The sequence below is a fragment of the Rhinoderma darwinii genome, chromosome 5, assembly GCF_050947455.1.
Source record: "Rhinoderma darwinii isolate aRhiDar2 chromosome 5, aRhiDar2.hap1, whole genome shotgun sequence".
NCBI classification, from domain to species: domain Eukaryota; kingdom Metazoa; phylum Chordata; class Amphibia; order Anura; family Rhinodermatidae; genus Rhinoderma; species Rhinoderma darwinii.
This window is the reverse complement of record NC_134691.1, coordinates 128,094,365-128,117,468: the sequence shown is the minus strand read 5'-3', so window position 1 is coordinate 128,117,468 and position 23,104 is coordinate 128,094,365. Positions and strand designations below refer to the sequence as shown.

The window sequence follows — 23,104 nt, the reverse complement described above, 5'->3', positions numbered from 1 at the left end:
AATTTGAAATGTGTTTAGTAAGAGGGGCATTGCAGTGATTTTAGCTATTCAACATGTTTGGAATGGAAGTTTTAGACATAGCTATTCAGTAATCATCCTCATTGATCAGTAAAAAAGAGCAATCCTAGTGGCAGCCACTGCTCATTAAAAAACATCTTGAAGAAACCATGTAAGCAAGACATAATATAATTTGGAATTCACTCACCTGAAGTTAATTATTTAGGTCTTCATTTCTTTATTTTTTCTTTAACAATAAAATTTCGGATTGGATATCTGGCAATTTGTTGCAAAATCATGAAATATGGACTAGATTCATCCCTAATAATAAAGCACTCAAAAGGTTTGTTGTGAATTGTGTAAGAAGTAGAGACCAGCGAAATTTAGCAAGGGATCCTGCTGAGCTAGTGCCAAAATGTGGTGCAGCAGAATGTCAGATTTCATTCTCAGCAGACAACTACAACAACTGATGCCTTGTAGTCAAAAGCCTGTTCAATTACCTTTGAAGGGTTACTGGCAGCCAGAATGTTCTTCTCATTTTTATTTAGTTCCAAAAGGCTCTTGGTCTTTGAGCTGATTGCCCAAACTGACAGCACAGGAAACCTGGACTTTGTAAACACGGCGCTGCTGGATTGAATTACAGGTAACAAGTGTGTAATCAACCTGCTCAGGATAACCTTTTCCAAAGAGTCTCTCTCCATCCAGACACAAAGTATATGTTTCAGTGCAGGAAATCAATTAGACATTAAAGCAGTTGATAATATAAAATGAGATAGATTGAAGCACAAATAGCTGATTACTTTTAATGACACTGTTCTTGACAAAGCACAGCCCTACTTGAATACAATTAAATGCCTTATTGACACCAGTTACACAACCAGAATGTACATGGAAGCGTTCGGATTTCTGTTAAACCACCGTTTTAATGTGTCATTCATTATACCTAGACTTATTGTAATAGAAATATACAATACTAAATTTACCAGGATCAGAATCAAGTTAAAGATGGCTACATCTGTACATGTTTGTACGTCATCGGTGGGAGGTAATTCCTGCACAATACTGAACATGTACATCATTGTAATCATGTAGGCACAACAGCTGTGCCCAAATACTCTACCAGCAGGATACCAAAGGGGCCCTACAGCACTGAATTTGGGAACAAGTAACTTTAACATTTTAGGAGTAACACAGGGGAAAAAAAGAGAAGAGAAAATGAAATCCCTTTTGGAGACAAAGCAAGAGGAAGGAAGAAAAGAGACAGAAGAGAGGAGATTAAAAGAAGTTATGTCATTCGGAACTGCCGGCAGGGGCATTTATTCTGCATTCAAAGCTATGAAATGATTTTAGTTGCCAGATTACACAACCTGTTCATACGGATAGATTTTAAGAATTTGTGTAATCTGGTAACAAAAATATTTCTATGGGTTGTACTTTGATATCATATATAAAGTGCCCAATATATCTCCTTATGCATGAACTATCTGAAGACCTTCACCACTAAATACCTATAGAAAAAGCAAGAGTCCGGAATACAGGAGCTGCTGCCATATGTTAACCCCTTCCCGCCGCAGCCATTTTTCATATTTTCATTTTAGTTTTTTTCCTCCCCACCTTCTAAAAGCCATAACTTTTTTATTTTTCTGTCGATATAGTCCTATGAGGGCTTGATTTTTGCAGAACGAGTTGTAGTTTTTCGTAGCACCATTTATTGTGCCATATAATGTACTAGGAAACGGGGAAAAAAATATTTGTGGGGTAAAAAATGAAAAAAACAGTGATTCCTCCATTGTTTTTTGAACTCCGTTTTTACGGAATTCACTGTGCAATTAAAACAACATGTTAACTTTATTCTATGGGTCAATACAATTACGGCGATACCAAATATATATAGTTTTTTCTGTATTTTACTACTTTTACAAGTAAAAACCTAAGTGTAAAAAATACAATTTATTTTGTGTCGCCAAATTCTGAGAGCCATAACTTTTTTATTTTTCCGGCGATTAAGTGGTATGAGGGCATATCCGCCATCTTTGTGCTCCTATCAAGCGCTGCCTCCGGCAGGGCTTAATAGAGGCCTGTCAGAATCACGATATACTGCAATACATTAGTATTGCAGTATATAGTGCAAGCGATCTAACAATCGCTGGTTGAAGTCCCCTAGGGGGACTAATAAAAAAAGTAAATGTTCGTAAAATAAAGGGGGTTTTTTATGTAAAAAAAAATATATATATTAAAAGTAAAAAAAAAAAACCCTTTTCCCATTTTCCCCCTAGAGCATAGTAAAAAAGTAAACATAATTGGTATCGCCGCATCCGTAAAAGTCTGAACTATTACAATGTATCATTATGTAACCTGTACGGTGAACGCCGTAAGAAAAAAAAATGTCAACGCCAGAATCACTCTTTTTTGGTCACCTAATCTCCCACAAAAAATTTAATAAAAAGTGATCAAAACGTTGCATGTACCCCAAAATGGTATCCTTAAAAACGACAGCTTATCCCGCAAAAAATAAGTGTCCCTTTACCTTCCCATCTGATATTACAGCGGGCATGAAGAAATGCAGCTAGCACACTGGCCAATGCAGTTGCCAAGACAGCCATACAAGGGCTGAGAAGTCATGTTAATTGGTCCTATTCAAAGAAATAGGACCCGCGCATGAGTCTCTATTCGTTGAAGGGTTGCCTCAGTAACTGTACAATGAAAAAAAATATATATTATTATTTAGTCCCCTTTATAGGTCTAAATAATAATGATAATAATAATAAAAATTCTTTAATTTTTTCATTATTGACATTGGGTGTGCGCTTTTTTGACTGTGCCTCTTTGTGTATTGGATTGCTTCATGCACTCTTTGTAGCACACCGACTATACTATACTTATTATTGTGGTGCCCATACCTTGCCATGTTTTCTATATCAGTAACTGTACAAGCCAGCATGCTACTTCTATCTCTACATGTCAATGTAAAATTGGCTGAGAGCAAATATGGATATTGTTCGCTCGATGAATTCCATAAAGTTAACCACTGCAGGGCTGGGCATAAGATCAAACACACTTGCATACCCACTATGGTGCTACTAGAATAAACTATTTTATTGTTATCTGTTTTATAATCTGATGGTATAGTTTTTTAATTCTATTTTCTGTACATGTATAGGGGAGCAGCTGTTCTGCCTGAGCAGCTGCTGTGCAACTGTTAACAGTATTCAGAAATATGCTTTACAGCAGCCACATGGACCATGGAAGATATAGTCCGGAGGTGACCCATTGACTTTTATGGGAGAGTGATGTGGGCATGCTCTATGACCTCTGCAGGGGTCATTATTCAGAAAGAGATAGGAGGGGAGATGTGTCCTTCACCTATTGTCATCAATGGACCTTGTATTATCTATCTCTCTCTCTCTCTCTCTCTCTCTCTCTATATATATATATCCTTTCATTGTAATCTTGCCTGTGATGATAATGAAACGACTGCGAAGATGTGGTCTCTACAGAACAGGAAGTATCAGTCTATCGTGAGGCTCAGTGGCCAAAGTAAAAACTGCAACATTTCAGGATTTTAAATATAGATTGCGACATGGAAAACGTTGAATTTACATGTTACCTTTAGCCCGCTCATTCTCTGTTTCAGTTTTCTTTGCCGGCCCCCTGTTCCCGAGTTATTGTCCCCAATTCTTTTAGCACCCAATATGTAAATTCACTATAGTTAGTCAACGGAGCATGAACTACACTGAACCTCCCCCCTGGGTGAAGCTATCTTCACAACCTCTGATGCTGTCCAATCAGCGTAAGGCAGCTTATGACAAGCTCTGCCCAGCATGATCTCGCGAGACCATTCAGGCTCTAACGTCATCAACCAAACAAAAAAAAGCATGTTAAAAATGCAACAAAATCGCAGTGTGACGTGAGCCTGTTCAGTCCGTGATATACGGACTGTATGTTGGCAGTATTTCCCGGACCGAACACACTGCAGGGAGCCGGGCTCTTATCGTCGCAGTTATCTATGACTCTAGAAGTCCCTGCCTCGCTGCGGGAAAACTGTCCCGTACTGAAAACATGATTACAGTACAGGAAAGTTTTCCCGCAGCGAGGCAGCGACTCCTAGCACCATAGATAACTATGACGATAAGGGTATGTTCACACGCACTAATTACGGACGTAATTCGGGCGTTTTTGCCCCGACTTACGTTCGAAAATAGCGCCTCAATAGCGTTGACAAACATCTGCCCATTGAAAGCAATGGGCAGACGTTTGTCTGTTCACACGAGGCGTATATTTATGCGCCGCTGTCAAATGACGGCGCGTAAATAGATGCCCGCATCAAAGAAGTGACCTGTCACTTCCTTGTCCGTAATTGGAGCCGTTATTCATTGACTGCAATGAATAGCAGCGCCTATTACGTCCGTAATGGACGCGGCGTTCAAGCGCCTGCACATGCCGTTACGGCTGAAATTACGGGGATGTTTTCAGGCGGACACCCTCGTGTGAACATACCCTAAGAGCCAGGCTCCCTGCAGTGTGTTCGGTCCGGGAAATACTGCCAACATACAGTCCGTATATCACGGACTGAACACGCTCGTGTGAATCTGGCCTTAGAGATAGAGGTCGATGCTATAGGCATATGACACAAGTTTGCAATGGTCAGACACTTTTATTTTTTGTTTAAGGGGAAAACAATCTTGTATCTATCACAATAAGATCTCATCTGACTCGTATAAGACCCAGTCAGCCTCCTATTATCAGAAACACGTTGATCACATAATTAGGGACACAATTACGTCGCTTTTACAGGTTTAAACTTAATTTATAGTATTAAGATAAGCCATAATTTTCCCACAGAAATTGAATCAGGTAAAACATGAGAAAACTAATCACAAATGGATTTAATCCAACCATAAACTACCTGAATCAATGTACTTAACACAAGTGACACATATCAGATATGTCTATATACATTTTTTAGTCACTATAGTGCTATTGTGAGCGATGCACTAGCCTTCAGATTCATGACCATAGAAATAACTTGATATTCACATTCCTCAGCGCACTGAGCCATTGTGCCAGTCAATACAGAGCTCTAACTAGATTCACATTGGTAATATATAGCCATAATTCCGTTCAATTAAAAACATATTTCAAGTGAAGCCCAGAATATGATGACTGCTCTATGCATTTTAATAACACAGAGTATGAGATGTGCTTAGAGTAAATGCACATTGCTTAAGAGGAGTCAGAATTATGTTTTACATAAATAAAGACTGATTATATTAAGACAAAATCCAGAGTGGAAAGAACATGCATTACTGGCACCAGTTAAACCTCGGCTGACAATTTGATCATACTGGGAAAAAATAAAGAAATACGGATCCCCTAAATTTAGGCTAATTGTTTGCAAAGTCAAACTCACTCATTTTTATACCCAGCAAAGAAAATATTTTAGAATTGCTTGAATATAATGTGTTAGCTGATTTGTACTCAGTTAGGCCTCATGCACACAAATGTATTTTTTTCCTCTCGTAAATACTGGCGTGAATACGGGTCCTTTGTCACACGTATTCGACCCATATTCCACCAGTATTGATGGACCCGTGCCCGTAAATACGGGTCTGGTGTCACCAGTATTCCACCCGTATTTACGGACCCATTTTCTCTGCACTAAACGGCAGCTCTCTATCAGTGCTGGAAAGAGAGAAGTGGCAGCCCTTTCGGGCAAAGTTTCCGCAGCGATTGAAAGAAAATTAAATTCATACGTACCATTGTCTTGGTGACGTGTCCCTCTTTTGACATCCAGTCCGACCTCCTTGGATGACGGGACAGTCCATGTGACACACCGCAGAAGAAATGCCTCCCGATCTGACCCCCTTAGACTTTTATCTTTGGGGTCATCTGAAGGCAATTGTCTATGCTGTGAAGATACGAGATGTGCAGCAACTGAAACTACGGATACTGGAAGCCTGTGCTAGCATTTCTTCTGCGGTGTTGCTATCAGTGTGTGAAGAGTGGGAGAAGAGGGTTGCATTGACAATCCAACACAATGGGCAGCACTTTGAACACATTTTATAAGTGGTCAGAAACTTGTAAATAACTCATGAAAGAATAAAGTAACGTTAAAACCAAGCACATCATTGTTTTTCTTGTGAAATTCTCGATAAGTTTGATGTGTCACATGACCCTCTTCCCATTGGAAATACTAAAGTTGGATACAAAATGGCTGACTTCAAAATGACCGCCATGGTCAACACCCAGCTTGAAAAGTTTCCCCCCTCCCATATACTAATGTGCCACAAACAGGAAGTTAATATCACAAACCATTCCCATTTTATTTAGGTGTATCCATATAAATGGCCCACCCTGTAGTTCGAATAACTAATCGATTAACAATAATTTTGTATTGTATCAAATTTGAATCTAATGCCTGTCAACTTCACATTTTTTTTCTATTTACTCCGCCGAGTTTGAAACCCCTGATCTATATAGAACAGCAATACATAGAAGGGGAATAACAAAACTTGAATCCACAAAAGATCCCATGACAACACTGCACCTGACAGGTATAAAAAGTAGACATGTCATCAGAGTCTCTGAGTAGTGCAGCCTCAGGATTTGGGCCTGTAATAACTTCAAAAGATCCCATCTCTGCATAAAAGTTATTAAATATATATATATGTTGTTATATAGTGCACACTCTTCAATATACATTTTACAATTGCAATGTACAACTTTCTTCTGGCAGATCTTCCTTTAACACAATAAATTTTTATAGTGCACTTATGATGAGCAGCTTAATAACAAATTTACCTCTGCTACAAGTTTAAAGTATTTACTAAAATATGTAGCAGAATACATGAATTACCGCCTAGATTCGATTTTTGTCAACAACACAGTCCCTAGAAGCTCATTCTCATTCACGGTAGACTTCTGTAACCTTTTGATCTGTAATGAGTTTGTCCCTGATCCACATTCCTGATTTTGAGTCTAATTTCGTGTGGCCTTTAGTATTTGAACCTAACTGTGATTATTAATCATAAGAAATGCATCAGTCAGAGCTCAGTGGCAGATATTGCTTAAAATCTATCCAGGTAAAAATAGCAAAACGATATTATGAGAATATTCTACATTACAATTCCTACATTAAAATGAATAGTGGCTTCTGTAAAGTCATGTTCAAAGTCTATTCCAAATCTATGTTACACACATTATGTATATATATATATATATATATATATATATATATATATATATATATATATATATATATATATATGTATATATAATATATATATATACACAAGGGCGTAACGAGGAAAGACTGAGCCCCATAGAAAAATTTGATTGGACCCCACTTCCCCTAGGTGCTACACGCAACCACCCTTATAGATAATGCCCCCTGTAGATTGTGCCAAAGAGCCCCCCTGTAGACAGTGTTACACCCACTTGTAGATAGTGGCCCCACCTCCCCCTCGTAGATAGCACCTATCAATCCCCTCTAGATAGCGCCATACAGCTCCCCCTGTATATAGGGCCACACAGCCCACCCTTAGTAGATAGTGCCACACAGCCCCTTTAGATAGCACCACACAGAGACCGCTGTAGATTGCACCACACAGCCCTCCCCCTTGTAAATAGTGCCATGCAGCCCCCCTAGTAGATTGTGCCACACAGCCACCCCTTAGTAGTGCCATAAAGCCCCCCTTGTATATAGTGCCACACAGCTCCCTCCCTGGTGTATAGTGCCGCACAGCTCCCCCCTTGTGTATAGTGCCACACAGCCCCCCTTTTATATACTGCCACACAGCCCCCCCTTGTATATAGTGCCACAAATCCCCACTTGTATATATTGCCACAGCCCCACTTGTATATAGTGCCACACAGCCCCCTCCCTTGTTTATAGTGCCACACAGCCCCCCTTGTATAAAGTACCACACAGCTCCCCTCCGTAGTATATAGTGCCACACAGCCCCCCTTGTATAGTGCCACACAGCTCCCCCTTGTATATAGTGCCACAGCCCCACTTGTATATAGTGCCACATTGCCCCTTCCCTTGTTTATAGTGCCACACAGACCCCCTTTTATAAAGTGCCACACAGCTCCCCTCCGTAGTATATAGTGCCAAACAGCGCCCCTCCTTTGTATATAGGGCCACCCTGCCCCTCTTGTATATAATGCTACACAGCAATCCCCCTGTATATTGTCACACAGCCCCCCCCCCCCAAAAAATAAAATAAACATATACTGTACTTAATTTGCCCCGTTCCCGCGACGGACGGAGAGCTGCACATACTCCAGGCAGGTCGCTTGTACAGGACAGTGTGATGCAGTGAAGTCATCATGCCGGCCTGCGCAGGGAGCCTTCCCAGCATCTTATAGGCTGCAGGCCTAACGTGGCCTGCAGCCTATAGTATTCATCTGTATCTGCCTCCTGAGGAAGCAGATACAAGTGAATTATTGTAATGTAATAGCGACGCCACCGGGCATCAGGGCACTAAGTATAGAAGGGTGCTCAGGTAGGGTTCAACTCCGTAGTATTTTTGACGAAAACCTGGCACTCCAAAAAATTTTTGTTTTTGAAAATTTATTTTATTTGCAATCCACAAACATAGACAATGTGACAATGTCACATTGCCGGGTATTCCCGATACAATCGTACCGACATTGGCCATCGCATGCAGGCTTGATTGAGACGGTCTCATTGATCGGCGCTCATTTGCTCCTTTCACAAGGAGCTAGTATGGGGACGAGCGATCATTACTACGATCACTTGTCCCCATACATTATTATCATGTCGACAGAGTGTCTCCCGGTTTACACAGAGAGATGTGCGAACGACAACGATAATATTTTGGGCAATTAAAACGATACGATCAGCAAATGAACGAGCGTTTGCTTGTTCATCTGCTGATCGCTGCCCTGGGAACGAGCATTCTGTGAACGCTCGTTTGCCCGATAATTAGCCGGTGTAAAAGGCCCCTTTAGAATGATGCTATAATTTGCACACATGGCTTAAAGCTCTGGACACTGGCTTCCATTCTTAGCGGGAGCAGGTGCTCCCCAGTCCAAGTCGTACACGCTACACTACATAATTATTGCAGCTTGCAAATAGCAACACATTTAGTTATATACAGTAAGACAGCCATCAGACTAAGCCTTGTTCGTCCAACAGTTATTTCTGGATCACCTGGATAATCCTAGCATTTAAATTTTTTTATGGAATTAGAAAAACATGGCTGCTTTCTTCAAAACAGCGTCACACCTGTCCACTTCCTCATTCACTTCACTGGAGCGAAGCTGCAAAAAAGGAACACAACTCATAGACAGGTGTTGCCCTGTTTCTGGAAGAAAGCAGCCATGTTTTTCTAATCCTGTAACCCCTCTTTAATGTAGTAAAGCAGTTGTCTCACCAGGACAACCCCATTCCATATACCGTATTAGTAAAAAATATAGATGTCACAGAGGGCAGCCCGCATATTATCCAGCGTAGACTCAGCCCTTCCATGTATTACATGGACAGCCGTTCATTTGATTGGCCAACATCTAATACTACATTTTTCCTTCAGTGGCCGCTGCAGGGGAAAGGTATGGCTAGCTGCAGCTTACCCTGACGATAACAGCTGATCGGGGGTTTCTGAAGCCTTACATGGGCCTGCCAGAACCGGCCTTTGTATGGTATTTGTTGGATAGACCTCCTCTATATATAACATTCCATTGCAAGGCTGCCAAGTGAGGATAGGAGCCTGATGTATCAACACCATTACTTGCATGTGACAATGTGTATTTAATTATTTCCTTAAAATAATGATGATAACTAGGAAAGGGGGTCACTGCACAGCCACTGCGGATCAGAACTGCATCCAAATTGTTATGGTAACATTACATTATTGCATGCAGCTAAATACGGCAGAGTTAAAATCTTCAACATTCACGGCAAACTAGAGAATCACTGCGTTATACCTGTACTGCTGTGTGCAGTATACATCTCTCCTGCTTTACTACTACACTCCCCCGCCTCCCATTTACTTCCGAGGTGCCACAACTGACAAAATATGACAAGATCAGCCTGCAATTATAACCAACACAGCCATTCAAACAATAATGCAGCTGCTTTCTATATACAATACATTGCTTTGATTGACTCATTCATCTGCTTTAAGAAATTTATATCTGATTCTCAATTACAAGGGAAATTCTCGGAAAGCTCCGGATTCAATTGAATATAGATTTCACTTTTCAAACCGGTTGGTGTTTTATTGAAAGGCACAGACGAAACGTGAAGCTTCTTACAAAGGAGCATGAATGATAAACTGCCAATCAAGTTGATGTGCTTTATACTGCGGCTGTCTCCGATACCAACAGCTGTGACAAGAGTCAATCTCTTTGAAACATTTCTAATGCTGACAAAAAAAAAAAAAGACTCAGAACGGTGAGCTTAAATCACCGGTTCCATCAGGCATTGAGGAATACACCGAAGGTTCATTTCGAGGGCTCCGAACGTGTGTAGGCACAGGCATGCACTACATAATGAAATACGACAATATATTTGGACTCAAAACCAGGTACATTATTCAAAGTAATCATTTCCTTCTATAATATGATTATTTCAGGCATGGCTTTATCTTCGCATATCTACATACAAGTACAAGTCCCACTGCTCTACTGTATATAAAAAGACGAGGCTGAAAAACCTTCCTGTCCCGCTTCTCGATACACATTTACTTTATGGATACAAGGGTGTCAAGATCTAGATCTTTCCTTGTAGTCAGTGAACATATTGTACCGTGTTAATACAACTAGCAAAATATTTTATATGGAAATCTAACAAAACAAGAATAAATATGAATTATTTACAGAGTTCATTCATTGAGCAAAGCACGTCTCATACATGTACATAGAAACATAAACATGCTGGGAGAGACTCCTAAACACTGGTGTACGGGAAGCGGGTAGGAGTTGCTGACATCAACCAATTAGATCCAGTTCTCATTTCTAAGAAACCCTTTGGAAAATAAAAAAAAGAGCAGCGGCCTGATTGGTTACTGTGGTCAAAGTAGTACGGTTCTAACAAGATCCCCGTGAACGATGAAGTAGCAGAGCTGAACTTTTCTCGTAAATACTTATTTTGAGTAGCAGGAATATGCCACTTCGCAGAGGGTGGCATAATTAAAACTCCAGTAGACACATGAAATAATTCCAGCTGTAGACTATGCCCTATACAGCAGCATACGTGTCACAGGCAGAATGAAAAGCCCAGCAAAGATTATTAGTTGACAACAGCCTTACATTATCTACAGGAAAAAGGAAGAACCTGGAGGAGATTCAGTAAAAAGCGTAGAATACACAGGACTAACAAGATCGTTCCTGGATGGTAGCTATTCGATGGCCAAGGGAAATTCTGCTTACAACTTTATTACGCAGAAACCCACAAGTGACATCGATGACATCGAACATGATTACAGATGAGAATTCTTATGGGAAAGTTTGGTTCTCATCAGAGTTCGGGGTTGTACTCCTTATTTGAAGCGAAAACTTTTCCCCATTGGTAGCGCACTGACTCCACTCCTTTTATAAGGTTCTCTCTTGTACTCTGCTTTTCCACAGCCGAGATAGCAGAGAATGCACAGGAGAGGCGTGGAAATGCAAACAATATCGCGCAAGTACAGTATTGCCCCTAGGTGATGGATTTATTGAAAAAAAAAACGGCAACAATCCACGGATAGATATCTTATGATGCAATGAACTACTAACATTGTCCCTTTAGCTGCTCCTGTGCCTATCAGTGCAGCGTCTCAGTCAGTTGTCCAGCTACACGCAGTATAGTCAGTCACTGCTCTGTGCACCCCGGCCGCTGCCTATTAGAGCGGCGCCTCAGTCAGTTGCCCAGATTATTACAGTATAGCCTGTCACTTCTCTGTGCGCGCCAGCCGCTGCGGTCTTTCCTGCAAGTAGTACACTTTGGGCATAGGCAGAGTAAACCACGCCCCATTTTTCAAATAGTGGCGAGGGCAGAATAAAAGACACAGAAGTCGCAATTTTCAACGCAAATTGCGACTTTTGGTCCTATTTGGGACTTTTCTACAAAAGTTTATAAATTCCCCCCAAGTGTAAAGATCCTTTAATTTCCAGCTTCCCAAACAACTTGCATGTGAAATGACAAAGGGAATAATACCAAAGAATGATTGTCAGTCCTGCACATAAAAAATAAAGTGGTTGTGAAGCCACCTATGTTAGAGATACATACACATCCAACTTTTCTTCTGTAAACCTGGCAGTTTTTTACAATAACCAGTTCCAACACTGCAAACTTTGGCAAATGTGTTTAGCCATAAGCCCGACTTTTGCATTGCTTTAAAAGACCCCTACTGAGAAGACAATGTAAGGATTGAATAGATTTTTAAATTAAAAGTCTTTATTTAGAAGATATCTTGAAACTTTTAAATATATTTTTTTAAGGCCGAGTTCCCACGGGTCAAATACGCTGCGTAAAAACAATGCAACATATCCGACCGGAACTTCCAATGCGGCAAGCAGTGTAGAAATAAAATAAAAAAACGTCCATATATATCTAGGCCGTTGTCATGGTGACGTGTCCCTCTGTGGCTGTCTGGTCGGGCCCCCCTGGATGACGCTAAAGCACATGTGACCGCTGCAGCGGTCACATGGGATGAAAGGTCATCCCAGGAGGCACGACTGGAGGAAGAGGCAGGGAGTTCTGGGTAAGTATGAATTATAATTTTTTTCCTGAGTTGATATTTTTGCAGAGGAAACGCTGCGATTCCGTCACAAACCTCACAACACTTGGCTTTCTGTTGTGGTTTTTGCATCACCATTGAATTCAATGGGGAAAACCGGCAACCGAAAATGCAGCATAAATTGACATACTGTGGATTTAAATTGCGCACCGCAGGTCAATTTATTAACGTTTTCACTGTGGGATTTTTCTGCAGCGTGGGCATGAGATTTTCTGCACAGAAATTCCGCAGCCTTTACGCTTCGTGTGAACCCGGCCTAAAATTAGTATTCGGAACATACTTATTACTTACATTCTTGCTAAAATAAAAAAAACTTACTGTATACAGCCCAAATAAAACAAAGACTTTGAACATAAATAAAGAGAAATTAGACATTTTCAAGGACTTACCTGCATGAAGGTAAGCCAAATCTGGGTTTTCAATGTCCAAATGTTGTTCCTTTAGATGGTTCCGAAACTCCATTGGGGCATTGGTTCCATAGTCGCACTTGGGGCAGTTGTACATTTTAACTCCTTCATGCTTGCCAGTGTGTAAAATATGTTTGCGGACATTTTCAGCACAGTTTGACCTAGTGTCAAAAAAATAATACCTTTTGTTATCATGTATAAGATAGGAAATCGCAATATAAAATGATGTAACATGGAGTGTCTTTTGTGATATATAACCACAACAATTTCATGTGGACTTATTATTGGGTCAGATAAATATTAACCTGAAACATAACATTTAGTATATATTAAGATTATCAGTACCTTAACCACTTGAATACATTTGGTTCAGAATTTCAGAATTATATATAAAATAAACAGAAAGCAAACTATTATTGATCAAAGAATTTAAATGTGTGTCTTTTACTGGTGTCGGAAATCGGTAAGGCAGCGAGGATGTAGAGAACATTTCTTTGTTTCAAATATCAGTTGTTCTTTAATGACTGGTTCACTGTCAAAAATAAGCAGGTGGTCATTTTTCTATGTCAAGCAAAACAAAAAAGTTTTAAGAACTGGCAGTCTCCCAGCGGTGTCTGCATTATCACATGCCAGAAAACATTCTACAATACGATGGGCACATTTTAGTTCAATATTTGTTTAATCCTCAATGTATTTTATGTTATGGATTCTTTCAGGTAAAGACTTTATGAATGATTAGAAGATACACATCAGACTACATTTAATACATAAAATCATAAAAGTAAGGCTATGTTCACACAGCTTATTTTCAGCTATTTTTCGAGCCGTAAACGCCCTGAAAAACGTCTGAGAATATGGAAGCTGAAAGCCTCCAAACATCTGCCCATTGATTTCAATGGGAAAAACGGGTATTCGTTCCGACGGGGTGTTTTTTTACGTGGTCGTTCGAAAAAACGCTGCTTAAAAAAACGCCCCGTAAAAAGAAGTGCACGTCACTTCTTGAGCCGTTTTACATTGGGTCAATAGAAAAACAGCTCCAAAAACGGCCGTAAAAAATGCATCAAAACACGATTGATGCTTAAAAAACTGCTGAAAATCAGAGGTTGTTTTCTCAAAAAACAGCTCCGTAATTTTCAGCCTTTTTTGACTTTGCGTGTGAACATACCCTAACTAGCATTTAGCCAAATCTAAAGAAAAAAGGCATAAGGTCAGGTAGTGTTTAGTTTTTCCTTGTGTACAGCGTTGTCCAAAAGTTTTAGGCAGTTGTCGAAAAATGCTGCAAAGTAAGAATGCTTTAAAAAATAGAAGTGCTAATAGTTTGTTTTATCAATTAACAAAATTACAAAGTGAATAAACTGAAGGGAAATCTAAATCAAAATCAATATTTGGTGTGACCACCCTTTGCCTTCAAAGCAGAATTAATTCTTCTAGGTACACTTGCACAAAGTCATTGATTTTTTAGGATTGTAGTCAGGTGTATGATTAACCAATTATACCAAACAGGTGATAATGATCATCATTGTCATATGTAGGTTGAAACGATCATTAGCTGTAACAGAAGCAGCTGTGTAGGAGGCTTAAAACTGGGGGAGGAACAGCCAAACTCTGCTACAAAGTTGAGGTTGTGGAAGACCGTTTCATGTCACAGGTCCATCATGGCAAGACTGAGCAAAGCAGCAAGACACAAGGTAGTTATACTGCAAAAGCAAGGTCTCTCCAAGGAAAAGATTTCAAAGCAGACTGGGAATTCAAGATGTGCTGTTCAAGCTCTTTTGAAGAAGCACAAAGAAATGTTGAGGACCGTAGACACAGTGGTCGGCCAAGGAAACTTGGTGAAGCAGATCAAACACACACATCATGCTTACTTTCCTTTGAAATCGGAAGATGTCAAGCAGTCACATCAGCTCAGAATTGGTAGAAACCACTGGGACCAAGGTACCCCCATCTACTGTTTGGGGAAGTCTCGCCAGAATTGGTCTACAGGGAAGAATTGCATCCAAAAAGCCATACCTTCGACATGGAAACAAGGCCAAGATACTCAACTATGCACAAAAACATAGGAGAAAATGGCAGAAGGTGCTCTGGACTGATGAGTTAAAATGTCAAATATTTGGCTGTAACAGAAGGCAGTTTGTTTAATGAAGGTTTGGAAAGCAACTCAATAATCAGTGTCTACAGGCAACAGTGAAGAACGGTGGAGGTTCCCTGCAAGTTTGGGGCTGCATTTCAGCAAATGAAGTTGGGGATTTGGTCAGGATTAATGGTGTCTGTAATGCTGAGAAATACAGGCAGAAACTTAGTTATCATGCAATACCATCAGGGAGGCATCTGATTGCCTCCAAATTTATTCTGCAGCAGGACAATGACACCAAGCATACAGCCAATGTCATTAAGAACTATCTTCAGAGTAAAGAAGAACTAGGAGCCCTGGAAGTGATGATATGGCCCCCACAGAGCCCTGATCTCAACATCATTGGGATTACATGAAGAGACTACATCCACAGAAGATCTGTGATAGGTTTTTCAAGATGTTTGGTACAACCTCCCTGTCGAGTTCCTTCAAAAACTGTATGCAAGTGTACCTAGAAGAATTGATGCTGTTCTGAAGTCAAAGGGTGGTCACACCAAATCTTAAATTTCCATTCATGCAATGAATGGTGGTCACCCTCTGTTTATCCCACTTAGAATACATAATTTAGAAGCTTTTTCTATACGATGACAGTCACTGTAATGAGATCTCACATACACTGCTGAGCAACAGTGAATATAATTGGTCTACGTCCTCCTTGAACAAGTCTACAAACCTTAGCCTTTAGACTCCTTCAGAGAACGGCAAATGCCTAAGAATTGTCTGCACCTATTACAATTTTTCCAGAGAGACTATATTGAAAAAATTGGCAACAGATTCTCTTTATCATATCATTTCATGCCCGCTGTCTTTAACATGAATTTTTGCCCCCTCGCAAGTTTGCTTGTTAATTTTTTTTTAATAACCTGACAGTAATTGATTAGTTAACGGAGGGATGTACAAGGCAATTTTTCTGTTTACAGCATGGTTAAAATCTAAGTGTAAACAATTGTACAATCTTTGCCACAATTTCTCTTGCCAAATTGATTCCACAACACATGAATACCGAATAAAAGTTCTAGGCACTGAAGGGAAGTAATCTCACATTTGGGTTACGTCTCATCATATTATTTAGACCGTCAGGCTCTGTTCACACTACTTTTGAGCCTTCTGTCAGGGGTACAGTAGTGTTAAAAAAAGCAGTCCAACATTATTAACCTGATAAATCAATGTTTTTGGTAGAAGTGATATTTCTACCTAGCAAATAATTTACTTGTAAGTGTAGTAGAGTAGTAGAAAATAAACAGACCCAACAATTAGGACATGGATGAGTAATTGAATCATTCATTGAAAGGGGCTTGTTCAAAATAATAGCAGTGAGGAGTTGCATTGGTGAAGTCATTCATTCTGTGGAATAACAGGTGTCAATGTTGGCCCTTATTTAAGATAGGAGGGTGGCATATGTTACACATGTTGGTTATAGTGCATATCCTTCTGAAATACTGGGGAAAATGGGTCATTCCAGACATTTGTTCTGCTCAGCCAAAGTGATCTCAAATGCCTTAAAGGGGCAACCAAAACCTGAAAGACGCGCAAGGAAGCGGGGAACTACTGTTCCAATGGATCGAAGATTAGCCAAAATGGTAAAGGCTCAGCCAATGATCACCTCCAGAAAGATCAAAGAAGATCTGGTTACCAGTGAGTACGGCTACAATCAGAAGACAATTAAAGAGGCTCTGTCAAAACATTATAAGTGCCCTATCTCCTACATAAGGAGATCGGCGCTATAATGTAGGTGACAAGAGTGCTTTTTATTTTATCTGTTTTCACCACTTTATTTGCGATTTTAGATTTATGCTAATGAGTTGCTTAATGCCCAAGTGGGCGTGTTTTTACTTTAGACCAAGTGGGCGTTGTACAGAGGAGTGGATGACGCTGACCAATCAGCGTCATGCACTCCTTTCCATTCATTTAGTCATTTAGTATGCCGAAAGGACACCCCTTTTACGCAGAATGAATGGATCCCTAGGGATACATTTGGCTTTCCTAGCACATACGCCGAACATAGTTCACAAAGTGTAAACAGAGCCTTATGTGTACTGGGATAAATGAATGAATGCACTGTAGAATTAACAGTAAAGTAACATGTATAACTGCTGAATAAATCAGTCGACAGATTTGAGACAGAAATATAAAAATAATGACAGTAGGGAATATCATAAAAATATAAATATTTTCCATTGGGTATTAAAATCAAGTTGTACATTTTTAGAAAGATAACAGGTACGTGTCTGGTTTCGGTTGCTCCCTTAAATCCAGACACTTATAGGAGTATAATAATGAAAGCACATGTTCCCCATAGCTCCAGAAGAACAATACATGTTAACCCAACACATTCAGCTCCGTTTGAAATAGTCTGAATTATTTCATACACCGATGTAGACAATTCCTTGTGCTCTTTATAACAAAAAAATTATTATTTTTAAATACACCTGAAACAAATCTGCCATCATATCTGTTTACTAGATTGACTTTATATTTTATATCACAAAAAATACTCCTTTTAAACGGAATATCGTATTCTTTTTTGGGCTTTACTCAGCTCTTCTTTGTCCCCTGTAAGTCTCTCAAATGTCTTATTTAAAAGGAATATATAGTACTCCCAGCAGACATTTTCCCATTTCTATTCTCTCCAACTCCTGTGAGCCCTTGTTCGGTGTGATAAGGCAATCTCCTTGGGGATCTGAGCTGTGTAGTTTCGTAGCACGAGTGACAAGGACTCGACTTGAATAACTGCTGTGCGCAGGTTGTAATTATGTCAGCTGGAGTGTCGAACAAGGGGACTGATTAATGTGAGCCCCAGCCCAGGCACAGTCCCTATCAAAACCTTCATGCAGGCCAGCAGTGGGGATGGGTTAAAGCAGAAAGACAAAAAATGTTGTATGGTCCATGATAGATGAATTGCTCCAACAGTCTTCAGGCAGATGTTCCAGGACAGTATAATATACAATTACTCTGCCTTATCACCTTCCCAGGGACAATAAAGCTTCCTCCTACTATAGCTCATGTGAGTGAAGGAAAAATTAGTTTTACTTTTACAACACTGACTCACTCATCATGTTACCTCGATTGTGCATCATACAGGAGGAACATACATGTAATAAGGATGTAAAAACGGAAATATGTTTGGGACAGATGAAATTAGGAACTAATATTTGGGAAAACTTTGCTTGTAGTCTGAAATATCCCCTCTAAAGTGCTAGGGTATGAGAGATTATGAGGCAGTTCTTAATACAGATAGTAAAAGTGACATCAACTAGATACATATATCACCTATTACTGACCCTATAGTAAGTTGCTAATGGTAAGAATAGAAAAATATATATTTCAGTCAGACTTTGCAAAAATTTTAGCTGGTAAAAACAGGTTGTTAAAGGGTATCTTTGTGAAATATATACGTGAAACATGTCACTCCTGTCATACAGAAGGCAAACACATATGGCCATACACCACTAGTGCCTTTATTTCTCAGCACGGACTACATTAGGTGCAAGGGCACTATTAGGACATTCTAGGGCTTGTAAATTACTAAATTCAGCAACCTCTTTTTTTGTGTACGAAGTGGTAAAGTACACGTCACAGGAGAATTCATCTGTCAACACATTGAGGATTTCTGCAGGTAGTTTCCATATGATAGACATTCAGGCTAAAGAGGCATGGAAGAGAATTTCATTATACGGCATAGAAGCTAGAATATATAAAAAGAAATGAAAGGGGGTTGGAAGTGGATAGAAAAAATACGGTGATCAAATTTGGAATATAATTTTAATTCCTTTTTTAAAGTAGCATTAACTCAGCAATGCAGACTCAATGCTCTGTAGCCGGAGTCCTGACAAATGGCAGAATTTCCATCAGAACTAAGCACTGGCTGAGACAAACGGAAACCGTAGTGGATTACGCTATTGATTGCGTCAAAACCCCTGCACAACGGAGACAAACGGAAACCATTTACATTTACTATTAAAATCAATGGTGATAGAAACGGAAACCTCTGGTTTCCGTTTGTGTCAGTCAGTGATCCGTTCCGACGGAACGTTCAGACGGAATGAAGCCCTGACGCAGATGTGAACACAACCTAACATCGGTAACTATAAAAAAAATTAGATACCACAGGTTAGCTTATCGTGGTGGCAAAAGTTTGGATACACTTAGACAAGTGAGAACTTTTTTTTTTTTTTTTTTTTTATATAACATGAACAGTGACGGTTTACAGGTCAAGTCAATGCTGAGAAATGTAAAAACATGTAGATAGTCTCCCCAAACGTAGTTTTGGTTTTAAAGTCGAATATATAAATTGAAGCAAAAATGTACGGTAACCAAATTATTTGAATGTCCTTTTTTCTGTTTGGGTCTTCAACTTTTCAACACAGTGACCAGGTTTATACTATAAACTATAATGTCTTGTAGGTTATATGGGTTTATGCTTGGATGTACATTACCAAGTTACATACTAGAGTCACATATGTTAGGTTACAGTCACACTGTGGTCAGAAGATCTCATCACTCCCTTGTGTTGCAATTTGCCCCCATTTTAAGGAAAATAATGCATATGGGAGAGAGGATCTACAAACTAAAAGTTACCTACTAATGTCTACTGTTGCTATGTATTGCCCTATAAACCATGACAGTATAAAAGCCCAGTCAGTACTGGAATGAAGAAATGCATCAAAAGAACTGGCATCCAGCATACGACAGCTATCAGCATTGATAAACACAACTAGTCGGACCTGAAAGTATGCATCCCAGAGGCAATGAGTGTGTCATTGTGAATTAAATCATAGGATGTTTTCATGTTAGTTAATATCCTGAATGCAAACATTGGGCAAAAGTTCTTAGAATCAGGAAACTGACAGAAGGTCTCCAGGTTTCCCTTTATTGAGACTTATTTGCTAAATATATGAGTGAAAGTTGTCTGATGTTCTACTTTTATCACTATTAGTTTATCTGCTTGTACCTAATAATTATTCTATCCAATCTGTTATGGAATTAGCACTCCATGCACGGACTGCCTGGCGAACTTGTGGTGGGCTTGTGTTTATACACAGCAGCCAATCTAAACAAGCAGATCTGCAGTAGGAAGAGAGTGACCAGCAGCCTGAACCAATGATGAGACATGAGACGGGATTTACATATAAAAATGTAGCCAAGCAGCAAACACTAACAAGCAAAGCAAAGCCATTCTTATGGCTGGGGGGGGGGGGGGGGTGACTAAGCCACACCCCCTCGTTAGGACAGCGGTATCTTCCTTTTAGTCGCATCTCCCGTCCATAATATGGCCAAAGATGGAGGAGCATGTAACTAGACATCACTCTGCATCCTCCATTGTTCCACACTGCGCCTGCGCTAGTTTCCAGGTCGCCTTGTGTTACAATAGAGGATATGAGGCGAAGTGTCTAGTCACATGCTCCTCCATCCTTGGCCATATTATGGACAGGAGCAGCGGCTATAAAGGAAGAAACAGCTCTCATAACAAAGGGGTGTGGCTTATGACCCTAGGAAAACGGCGCGGAACTGCAAACAAGGTCAAATAGTAAGTTTACCAATAATACTGTTTAGAATGTGCTGCTGATAGTTTTCTTAAAGTGTCCAACCCCTTTAAGCAAGTACTTGGTCAGCAAAGTGCAAGGAAGTAAAGTACTCTGTTAAAGGAACACTCCAGACAAAAAAATGATACAATGTGCTATGCCTAGTGCAGGGACTGAAGAGAAGGTGCATGACTTCTATTTTTGGGGTTCTTTAGATCGCTGTGTCAATAACTGTCCCCTCAGGCCCTGCACTAGACATAACACAGTGTATCGGTGTCTCCTGGGGTGTTCCTTTAAACTAACTTCTGATCACTTTGTAAAGTTGTAAAGTTCACTCTCAACAACTCTACCTAACACCCCCTATAGCTTTCATTTCTAACTGTATTTTACAGCAATAATCCATAGATCATATTATTTGTAATTGTATTTATGAAATAAAAAATATATAATGCTAAGTACAAAATTGTGATTATATATGCCTACTAAATCTAAAATAATGTATCAGCTTAAGAAGTTGGTAACGCTACACATGGAATTTCACATGGGCACGAAGGAACCTGTTAGACACCAACTGGGAAGAAACTTATTTTATATTGAAAATATCTGTATTCATAAAAAATATTTGATCATTTTTCTTCAAAATATGTTTGTTTTTTTAAGAAAACAATTCTGTTGAATTTCTAGTCTTCATTTACAAATTCTGCCTGGTGTGCGGAAAAGACCAGCTTTTCTACAGCTTGTGATTCAACCAATCAGGCTGTGATCGTATCACTTAGGTCTTCTCTGAACAGTAATAAATGATTTGGTGGATGATCATGATTTTTAATGTGCAGGATATTTATGATTGCAGTCAAGTGTAAGGAAAAAGGCTACAGGCAGTTGTAAAGTAAGCCCACATACTTTATATACATATCCTGAATGGATGAAATGTCATAAATATTTATATGCAAATTGAATAAGGTTTTTTATACGCCAACATGAACACACAAACCTGAAGCATGGCGAATATAAAAGGCCAACAGGATTTGGTTTGTTAACAACGTGTAGATTTTTCAGGCAGGAAAAAAAAAGCATTATAGCAGATTACATTCCAATTAAATCGACAGGCAATTTAACAGATATTGTGGCATAAGCATTTTGAATGTGTGATACTGCAAGTGCTTCACTTTAACAGAAAAAAAATAAAAATAAAATTGCATCCAGAATATTTTCCAATGTGGAATTGCAAAGACATAGCTCACAAATAAAGAACAACAGTGGTCAAGAAAGACCGGGGTGGAGGACTAGAACATGGTCTTTCCGATAATTAAGATAACATGCCTCTTGTTAGAATAGGATAGTACAAAGGCCTCCGTCATTATAAGGTCTTGTACACACAGTGTATATTTGCTGAAGATTTTGCATGCATTTTTTCAGCCAAAACCAGAATTGGATCCAGGAGAGCAGATCTATGAGGAATTCCTTTATATATGCCTTTTGTTCAGGTTTTGTTTATAAAAAAAAAAGCATGTAAAATCTGCAGCAAATCTGCACTGTGTGAACAAGGCCTTAGAGGGATGCAGTCACCCTCAACGGGAAGGTTACAAAGGGCCCAATTATAAAAAGGGTAAATTTACCAGGTTACTCCAACACTCTATGGTTTGTAGCAGTAAGCCCAGTAACATGCATCCTGGGTGGGTATAGGCTAAGAATGTAGGATCACCCATGTCCCCATCCTCTTCATAAACACCCTTAAGTGTAAGGGTATGTTCACACGGCGGGGGTCCGTAACGGCTGAAATTACGGGGATGTTTCAGCCTGAAAACATCCCCGTAATTTCAGCCGTACCGGCATGTGCAGGCGCTTGAACGCCGCGTCCATTACGGACGTAATTGGCGCTGCTATTCATTGGAGTCAATGAATAACGGCTCCAATTACGGCCAAAGAAGTGACAGGTCACTTCTTCTACGCGGGCGTCTATTTACGCGCCGTCATTTGACAGCGGCGCGTAAATATACGCCTCGTGTGAACAGACAAACGTCTGCCCATTGCTTTCAATGGGCAGATGTTTGTCAGCGCTATTGAGGCGCTATTTTCGGGCGTAATTCGGGGCAAAAACGCCCGATTTACGTCCGTAAATAGGCCGTGTGAACATACCCTAATCCAGTTTTTATTTTCTCAATGTTAAGCTGATAGATAGATAAAACAGTTAAAGGGTATCTAAACTTTTGACATCTCATAGTGACATGTCAGAAGTTTTGGTCGGTGGGTGTCCAAATACTGAGAAGCCAACTGAGCGCTAAAAGGAAACAGCAGAAGAAC

At 39.8% G+C, this 23,104-nt stretch overlaps 1 protein-coding gene across 2 annotated transcripts in view; it reads right to left on the bottom strand.

Moving 5' to 3' along the window:
• Nucleotides 1-23,104, bottom strand: part of ZNF407 (zinc finger protein 407) — a 499,483-nt gene that overhangs the window by 139,355 nt on the left and 337,024 nt on the right. For both annotated transcript variants that reach the window (XM_075826495.1, XM_075826496.1), the window contains one exon: nt 13,133-13,311. In XM_075826495.1, the coding sequence (XP_075682610.1) occupies nt 13,133-13,311 (179 nt within the window). The remainder of the gene's footprint in view (nt 1-13,132; nt 13,312-23,104) is intronic.